This window comes from Tupaia chinensis, unplaced genomic scaffold (genome assembly GCF_000334495.1).
Source record: "Tupaia chinensis unplaced genomic scaffold, TupChi_1.0 Scaffold000531_1, whole genome shotgun sequence".
NCBI lineage: Eukaryota > Metazoa > Chordata > Mammalia > Scandentia > Tupaiidae > Tupaia > Tupaia belangeri.
In genome coordinates this window covers 85,774-95,281 of record NW_006160044.1, presented here as the reverse complement: position 1 = coordinate 95,281, position 9,508 = coordinate 85,774, and the positions used below count along the sequence as shown (strand labels likewise).

Sequence of the window (9,508 nt, the reverse complement as noted above, 5' to 3'; positions counted from 1 at the left end):
TCTTCCTCTGACCTGGGACGTCAGGCTGCCCGCTCCTCAGAAGCAACTGCAGCTGGGACCATGGAGTTGAGCGTCCTTCAGGACAGGGGCTCAGAGCCCGGCCTCCCCAGCGGCCCTCCCGGCCAGGTGTGCACCCTCACCTGCTGGGCCGAGTGCTCCTCCAGGTACCGAGCCTTGCTCTTCTTGCTGGGGAAGCTGTAGAGGCAGTAGAAGCACTGCTCCAGGGCCGTCTCCAGCTCCTCCTTGTAGGGGTGTGTGTCTTCCGAGGTAGACGCGGCGAGCTCCTTCTGTAGAACCCGCACCTGCCACGAGCGGGAAGAGACCATGAGAGGGCTGCAGCCGCCCTCCCTGTGACAGGCAGGCCCAGGGAGACAGTCACACCATCTTCTAACCTGCGGAGGCCAGGTCTGGGGGTCTCTGCATGACTTGACGCCCGAAAGACTCATTTCCTGACAAAGACACGACCCGTTTCCTGATAAACCCTGAAGTCCGGGCCAAGCTCCAGCGCTCGCGTCCCGAGGGGCTGGCACGCAGCCGCCTTTCTCTCAGGACCCCTCGGCACTCCACCGGGCACTAAAGAAAGGTGACGCCTGCCGCCACAGCGTCTCACTCACTTACTGGGCCATTCATTTGCTAGATGAGTGTTTACTGAGCACTTTCTTATACAGGCAAAGAACAACACAATCTCTGCTTTTCTGTTTAAAGAATTATTTCATTTTATTTATCGTTATTACATTTTTAAAAAATTTTCTATAGGTTACATGCATTCACCAGAAAGCGAGTAAAAACGACAGAGGGACAGAGAGGGAAAGTGCGAAAGCAAGCCACCAAGTGCGGGACTTGAACCATAGTCACCTGTGCAGGAACCCAGTGCCTTACCCACCATACCACCTGCTGGGCCCCGGCCTCTGCATTTAAGAAGCTCAGATTCCAATGAAGAGAATGGAATTAATTGAAGAAATACTTATAATGGACATTTATAAGTTGATAAATCCCAGTAGGGCTGGGAGAACCTCAGGCAAGGCATCAGGGTATCAGAGGACGTGAACGACACAGTCACGGTCGCACCCTGGAAGCGAGACCAGGCACCATCACTATGCCCCACTGTCAACAAACGCACACTCTTTTCAAGCACCTGTGAGATTTTACCCAAACTGGATAAAAAACAAGTCTCAGTGAGCACCGGAGACTAGATAACAATTCTCTGAATATGACTCTAATAAAGTTAGACCTCAGGCCCAGACACTCAGGCTGCAGAGCGAAGAGGACTGTGACAGTGACACCTGTCTAAGAAGACTCCATGCATGTGCCACAACAACCACGAAAATCAGGAATCAATTACATAGAGACAACAATGCCAAACATCAAAGCCTACAGGACGGGATCAGCAACTAGTGTAATGACTATGTCACTGGGCTCTCATGTAGTCGACCGTGGTTCGCATTCTGGACCCGGTGGCTTAAACTCACACCGGGAGCGTGTGCGTGCACGCCCAGGATCCCGAGAGGAGAATGGAGGAGAAGGGATTGCAGCGTGGCCATCCTCCCTAGGGGCTGATTTCTCGCTTTCTGTCTCTCTGTCTCTGTCTGTCTGGTGCGCACACGCACCCTATCGCAAAAACCTCTCCAAAAAGAAAAGAAAAAGAACTATCAACAGGCAGTCATCTATGTCACGCTGGCCCTAGGGATGCTTCTGAAAACTGGACAGAAGTTTCTGGTCTCAGGGATGCCGTCTGTTGGGGATGGGGTCAGAATGGAACAACCCAACAGGGGGTAAAGACGGACAGTGGCGGGCTGAGGGCCTCTTTGAGCCAGTCGTGCAGGGCCCGAGGGAGAGTATGGCGGGCAGAAGGTACGGGGGGATCTGGAGAGTTGCCACAGGAGTCAGAGGAACCCAAAGGCTGGGTCTTGGGTAGGAAAGTTAGGAACTATACGATGAGACACAACGGTGCTCATGTCACAGCGATGCGCTGACTCACCTGGCAGGACTGACAGCTAGAATTCATGCTCTACCGAAACAGACGGAGGTTAAAACCCTGGGACCGGGGCTATCACAGCACCCCTTCTGCCTGCCCTTCCACACCCACTCCGTGCCAGCCTGCAAAGGTGCTAACGCATTCTTCCTGGTCAGCGTAAGGGGGCTGCCTGTGGAGTCACCCTGTGGAAACAAACTATCCCCACACTTTCTGATTGGCATGGGGAAGGCAGGAGGAGGAGGGAGAGGCCGGTTCCTGGGCAGCAGTACAGACTCGGCCTGCACGACTCCTTGAAAACTGGTCCTGAGTGCAGAGCTGAGCCAGAGGGAGCACCCCAGAGGCCGTTGGAGCTCACGGGGGCAGTCACCAAGGCATCTGGAACCTTGGGCACTAAGCAAGTCCAGGGCCCTAGACCAGATGGGTCCCGCGGCCAAGTTCCCATGTCCTCGTAGAAGGGCTCTGAAGGCTGTCAAGCCTTACATACACTGTGCTTTATACACATGCTTAGTCCTCCTTGCCCCACACGATTACGCACCTGCTACATGCCAGGTGTTGTCCCAGGGACTCGGGTCCAGCAGTGAGCTAACACAAACCTCTACTCTCTCAAAAGGGACATTTCAGTAGAGACGCGCAATAAACACCAAAAAAGAAAACGACAGGCATGTAGAAGGTGAAAGAGCTATGGGGAGCGGTCGGCGTGGTGTGGCAGTTAAGGGCACTGGACTCCCACATGGCCAACCAGGGTGTGAGTCCCGGACTTAGAGATTTGCTTTCTCACTTTCCTTCTCTTGCTCTGTCTCTCTCTGGTTAAATTAAAATAAACAAAGTTAAATTAATTAAAATAATTCTTAAAAGAACAACAACAAAAAAAGAGCTATGGGGAAAGCACAGGGCAGGGAACCAGCAGTTAGCGTAATGGCTATGTCGCTGGACTCCCACGTAGTCGACCACAGTTCGTGTCCTGGACCGGGTGTCTTAAAACTCATGCCGGGCACATGTGCGTGCATGCCCAAGATCCCAAGATGAGAATGGAGGAGAAGGGATTGCAGCATGGCCATCCCCGCTGGGGGGTGATTTCTCACTTTCTGTCTCTATGTCTCTGTCTGGTGAGCGCACGTGCCCTATAGAGAAAGAAAAAAAAAAAAAGCACAGGGCAGAGGAAGAAGATTAGGAGAACAGGAAGGAAGTCTGCAGTTGTAGAGAGGGTACGCTCACTGAGAAGGGGCAGGGCAGGGAGTGGCAGACTTTTTCTTTCAGGGCCCATTAATGAATGAATCCGTGTCTGTGGGCCATACGGACTCCCCCGCAGCCCCCATGCACTGCCACTGTACTCAAAGGCAGCATAGTGGGCCCGGGCTAAGAAACCCGATGAGCTGACAGAGCCTGGGCTGGACGTCCCTCCCCAGCACGTCTACAGCATCTGGTGCTCTGTAACCAATCTGTCCGCTGCTGGGCCGCCCGGTGAACACTGAGGGTTAGAGACAGGGTTCATGCTGCTCAGCCGCAGTAAGGCAGGGAGGTACTCCCGGTCAGCTGCAGCTGGCAAGGGCAAGGAGGCCTATCTGCTGTCTCCCGAGTAAACGTGACCACGACTGCCTGGGCACCGCGGCCTGGCATCGGCGTGTGCCTGACAGGTGAGATGCCACAGAAGGCGGTGCCGAGGGTGGATGCGGTTACTCCTACCGTCACGTTCACACGGCCTTGCCCGGTGCTGGGCTGGTAAGAGACGTGTGAGGACCAAGGATGCAGATCCACCTGATGTCCCAGGCCAGGCCCAGAGCTCCCTGAGCCCCGGCCGCACAGGGAGGCAAGCTCAGACTCTGCCGTTTCAGGAGTCACACGCACAGCAAGTCAAAGCAGCACCCAGGGGCCAGCTGCGGGGAGAAGACCCGGCAGGCCCAAGGGTGCCACCACTGCGCCCACCGCCCGCCCGGTCCTGGTCTGGCAGCCCGCAGCCCACGGCAGGAGGCACTTACGTAGAATCGCAGCAGAGCCCCGTCGGAATTGCAGCACCAGGACCTCCTGCCCAGGTACTCGTGGGCCGTGTTGAGCAGCATGAGGGAGGATGGGAGCATGGGCGTCTCCGACATCCCTAGGGGTCCAGACCAGAGATGCAGAGTTGGTGTGGGAAGGTGTGGACCCGTGGGGATGGGGGTTGGGGGGGCAGGACCACTTCTTCTGGGGCCTTTCTGTCTGTATCAAGGTGACCTCCATTTTATTTTTTAAACCTTACTGTCTTTTTAAGTAACAACTTCGCTGGCTTTACTGACACAACACATGCTTAGCAAAAACAATTCAAACCATACAGGAAAGCACAGAGAGGAACGCTCCCTCCACGAAATGCCAGCCCCAGAGAACCAGGGCTGACATCCAGCGAGCGTCACTCGAGGCGTCCCTCTCTGCACTTCCGGGAGAGAGAGATGATTTACAAGCAAGGAGCCCACAACACACGTACCATTTCTTAACTTTAAAAGTCTTATATTTAGATCTCTTCGAATATTACAAAATGAAAGGCAAAATAGAAGGAAAAGTAGTACTGAGTTTTGGTTGAAGGTCTGTTTACCACTAGAATTATTATCAGTTCTTGGGGGCTGGCAGGTGGTGTGGTGGTTAAGGGCGCTGGACTCCCACATGGCCAACCGTGGCTCAAGTCCTGGACCTGGTGGCTTGCTTTCTCACTTTCCCCTTCTCTCTCTCTCTCCTCCTGTCCCTCTCTGGGCAAATTAAAATAAATAAAAAGTTGAATGAAATAGTTAAAAAATAAATAATTATGATCAGTTCAATGACTAGGTGGCATTAAAGAAACCCGGCCACAACCCGCCCATCAATTGCTTATGACTGGCAGTTTTAGGGTGGATCAGGGCAGCGCATGGGGTAGAAAACACTAGAATGCATCACAGCTAGCAAAACACAAATAAGTTTCTTTCAATCATTTATTTTATGTTTTCTACTCTGGGTCAGCCCTAGTCGAAAAGTGTAAGCACTGGTTGGAAGGAAGAAAAGAAAAGAAGGCAGGCAGGCAGGAAGGCAGGAGGGAACGAGGGAAGGAGAGAGGGAGGGAGAGAAGAGAAAGAAAGGAAAAAAAGTTCAGAAAATCGTTAAGAAGATTGGATCTTGAAATTAATTTCCATTTTTAAGGGCCCCAAATGAGTTTATGACACAAGCCCAGCGGTCGGCTTTGTGACACTCCCTCCCCCTTCTCAAGTGCGCTGCGCAGATTATCTGGAGAGAGTCAGGGCTATATCGTTTCCATTCTCTTCTCCAGCCACAATTAGCCCAGTTGCTTTCTCTCAATTCCAATTTTAAATGGATTTCGTGTTCGTCACAAATCCTTGCATGGCTTTTCTACTCTGACTCATGCTGGTTTACTGACTCCATCCCCTAAAAGCGTTTTGTAAAAGTGCTCCTGGGAGAAGCAGCGCCTGTTGACGGAGTCAGTTCCCAGGACAGCTACACACACCTTGGCTAGACGAGACGTCTCAGGCCACACCTTCTCCTTGAGGACTGAGCAGACAGCATCCCAAATGCAGCCAGGGCTGCCCCATCTGAAAGGGGATCGCTGTCCCATGAAGGAAGATGAACTGATTGTTTAGTTTAGAAGCCTACATATTTCTCAAGGAAATCCTTAACCACTGTGTTTGATATAGACAGTTATTTATAATGTGTGTGCATATATACGTATATATGTGTGTGTGTGTGTGTGTGTGTGTATACATTGGTTTATTTTACTCAAGAAGGAGAGTGTGTGTGCACATGAGACAGACAGAGCAGGGGACAGAGAGGCGCCCTGCCACACAGTCATGCCGGGAAGCCCTTTCCCCCACTCCAGCCCCTCAGGATCTGGGCCAGAAGCACGTGACTCTGGCCCGTTTTTGAGCTGACCCCAGATCTGCACTGCATGCGGCCAGCCACGTGCTTCCGGCACTGCAGTTCTGCTTGCTGCCAGTGATGCCGACAAGCTGGGCCTCAGTTTTCCTTGGTGTCTATCATAATCCAGAGAAACTGCCCTGCTTGCCGCAGGCGAGCTGCTGCTCCCGTCTCCGTCAGGGGTACCAGCTACCTACACGGGGCCCCGTCTGCCCTCCATATCCGTCTTCTCTCCAAGAGCTTCCGCCCTTCCTTGCTCTGGGCTCGGCCACACCCATCTATTCCTTACCGTCTAGGCTGATGGGTTTATAACGGGAAGGTATAGTCTGTAATGTTTTTTTCCTTTTTATTTCATTCTGTTCATCAGCTCAGTTTTTAAAATAAATTATTTTCTTATGCTAACTATTTACAGAGACTTGGCCTTTCCTTGGTGTTTGTTTTCTTGCACGTTTTCCACATTTGACATTCCCTCTTCCCTTTCTGTCCCCACGCTGTCTCTTCCCAGCCTGTTCGTGACCAGCTTGGGCAGTGCCTCCAGGCTACCTAAGTGTTCTGGCACAGCGTGAATGAACGCTCTAGGAGCACTCCCCACACAGCTTCAGACCAACTTTCCTCCTTAGCTACAATTTTAATTCTCCCTGTGTCTGCAGAAGGTGGGAAACAGCTTGGCTAGAGCTGCAAGCGATCTCTCTTCTGGATGCCCCTTGAAGGCAGAGCCTGGTCCTCCTGAGGAAGCAGCTCTAGCTGTCAGCTTCAGGAGGTGTGAGCTGCAGGCCTCACCTCTCTCACCTCCCGTGCCCATTCCACAGCGAGCTCTCTGAGAGAGGCAAGGAGGAAGCCCGTCTCTGTCCAAGTGCCCTGTAAAATCCTGTCACACTGAGTACCAAGCCTACGCATTGCCCTGGGCCCCTGGGGCAGAGGTCAGGGGCAAGGGTCAGTGTCCACCCCACCACTGCCCACTCACCGTCCTCCACTGGGTTCTGGAGCTGCTGCTGATGGCAGAGGGAGCGGAAGGTGTCCTCCTCCTGCCAGATGATGCGGTGCAGGGTGATCCAGGGCAGCACCGAGGAGACGTGGGGTTCCTTGGGCTCCTCCTGCACAGCCATGCTGCAATCGATGACCTGGTGGGAGGTGGAAGGCACCAGGTGTCACTGAGGGGCCGGCTCCCTCCCCTGCACCCCTAGGATGACCTCACAGGGCAAAGACAGTGCCACGGTTCAGGCAAGAGGGAGCAAGGCCCGGGCCACAGCCGAGCGGTGAAGGTGGAAGGGAGGAACCAGGGCTGGAGAGGCGGAGGGCACTGGCAGGACTTGCTGGTGGGGAGAGCCGAGGGTGGCTCAGAGGAGAGTGTGACGCCTCGAGTCTGCCTGGACAGTGTGGGATTCTGTGACTGCCCCTTGCTTGGTAGTACCTAGACAGCATGGGATGAGGAGAGCCCTAGAAGGATTCAGAAGGCTTGGCTCTGGCCCCGTGGGGTTCTCTGCAGGAGACTGGGGCTTCCCGGGGAACCTGTTCCCTCCCCTCTAGGATGGGTGGCCTGAGAGAAACCGGCGACAGCGAGTGCTGCCTCGTCTCCGACCTCTGCACCCGACCGGTCCCTGGCAGGCTTGCGGCTATGCAGTCGCTGACTACATCCCGAATTCCAGACAGAAACGCTAAGGCAATGCTTTCGAGGTGTCTAATTCCCAATGAGAGCCAAGACTACAGAGAGGGACATCAGAGGGACACACCCGCTGGGACAGAGCTGGTGAGAAGGAACTGGGGTTACCTGGATGAGGTTGTTGGTGAGGCGGACCAGGCCGGTGGAGGAGGACGAGTCCTTCAGGATGGTGCCACTGCTGTCAGCAGACAGCGCCTGCTCGATGCCCAGCAGCAGCTGGGTCACCGTGGCCACCCACTCCTCCTTGGCTGCAGCCTCGCTCGAGTTCACCATCTGCTGGACGGCCTCGTTCAGAGCCACTTCGGAGCACTCGAAACACTGGTGATGGTCCTTCAGCCGGAGCAAGGAGTCCTGAGCACAGGAAGAAGCCAGGTGGAAGGGGCGAGGTGAGCGCGGCGCTCCGAGGCCGCGGGCCTACGGGGGAGGCCGGGGGGAAGAGACACGGGGCAGGGCGAAAGGGAGAGACGAGTGCCCGCCCAGCAGAGGCCCAGACCACCTCGAGGGCAAGCGGGCGGCCTGTGTGCAAGTGCAGCAGAACGGGCCGCCTACCAGGGGTGTTCAGAAAGGCACGTCATCTCCCGTTTATAAAGCTGACGCCGGAAATGAGCCCGCAGAGTGGGCAAGGGACCAAACGGAGACTGAGGGACTCTAACGCCTCTGTCAGCTCTCACTCAGGGCTACCGTGACCCCCTAGAGACAGGGCTCTCCGGAGAGGCTGGCAGAGGGCCTAAGAGGAGGCCAGGGCAGGAGCAAGTGACCAGGCAGTGCTGACGTCATCTGTGAGCTCCCTCCTCCCCGGTGCCCAGGTGGGGCCCAAGTGCTGGGGCCCTTCAGAGCCCTGGTCCCCGAACTGCCCTTCTAAGGTGCCGGGAGCACGGAACGAGTCGATGTGCATATCATGCCCAGCACGGCACCTCCCACATGGGACAGCTCTTTTTTTTTTTTTTTTTTTTTGCTATTGAAAATAGCAAATGTAGGAGATCAATTTATAAAATCATTTAGTCCCATTATTTCAGACAAATCCAAACAATCCCGTTATGCCATGTAAAACCAAAAGAACTTTAATAAGCTTTTACGGCACTGCAATTACAGGAACATTAACCCATAACATGCAACAAAAGTGATTTTGCTTTTTGGACATATTTAACAGATAAACTTGACATTACAATTAACAGCAATATATTCTACTGAAGAAAACAAATATGATTTATTTGAACTTCCAGGCTAGAAAATGTATGCTTTTACTGCAATCTCAAGTAGCATTTAGAAAGCTTAGTTTTTCCTTTCTAACTGCTAAAAGACATTATGACTTTTAATACAATCGTACACAACCGTTTTCACACTGAAAATAATCACAAGGAATCAACAGGCTTAGTCTAATTGACTAATTGATCTGATTTGATTTCCATTGGTAATTTTGAGAGGGCTCCTGCAGTATTGTGGATTTCAGAGGGGGAAAATCATCAGACCAGGTGTAAACAGCCTTGGTCTTTTTTTGTTTTTGTTTTTTGTTTTTTGTTTGTTTGTTTGTTTGCTATAGGGCACGTGCGCTCGCCAGACAGGCAGAGAGAGTGACAGAGAAACAGAAAGCAAGAAATCACCCCCCAGAGGAGATGGCCATGCCGCAATCCCTTCTCCTCCATTCTCCTCCCGGGATCTTGGGCACGCACGCACACGTGCCCGGCGTGAGTTTTAAGCCACCAGGTCCGGGACGCGAACCGCGGTTGACTACATGGGAGTCCAGCGACATAGCCATTATGCTAACTGCTGGTCCCAACAGCCTTGGTCTTTAAAGTAGGGGAGGAAACAGGCAGTGGCACACGGGGCAGGTGCCTGACTTCTGACACCAGATAGACACGCATGGCTTGTGGAAATAGTGGTGGCATGGCAGCTCAGTGGCCACCTCCCCCTGCACGTATTCACTACAACAAATAGGACAACACATTCCTGGCCCAGCGCACTGTGATCTTCAGCGACCAGGATCTCGGGCAGAGCGTCAAGCCTCT

The 9,508-nt window shown here is 53.4% G+C and overlaps 1 protein-coding gene and 1 pseudogene across 1 annotated transcript in view; both read right to left on the bottom strand.

Moving 5' to 3' along the window:
* The window catches only part of LOC102493296 (calcineurin-binding protein cabin-1), a 100,871-nt gene that overhangs the window by 40,799 nt on the left and 50,564 nt on the right, over positions 1–9,508 (bottom strand). The window contains exons 17-20 of the mRNA XM_006157182.3: positions 7,611–7,853; positions 6,807–6,963; positions 3,952–4,067; positions 141–302 (exon numbers count right to left, since the gene is read on the bottom strand). Of these exons, the coding sequence (XP_006157244.1) occupies positions 141–302; positions 3,952–4,067; positions 6,807–6,963; positions 7,611–7,853 (678 nt within the window). The remainder of the gene's footprint in view (positions 1–140; positions 303–3,951; positions 4,068–6,806; positions 6,964–7,610; positions 7,854–9,508) is intronic.
* Positions 9,222–9,508, bottom strand: part of LOC102492470 (E3 ubiquitin-protein ligase Praja-1-like) — a 4,489-nt pseudogene continuing 4,202 nt past the window's right edge.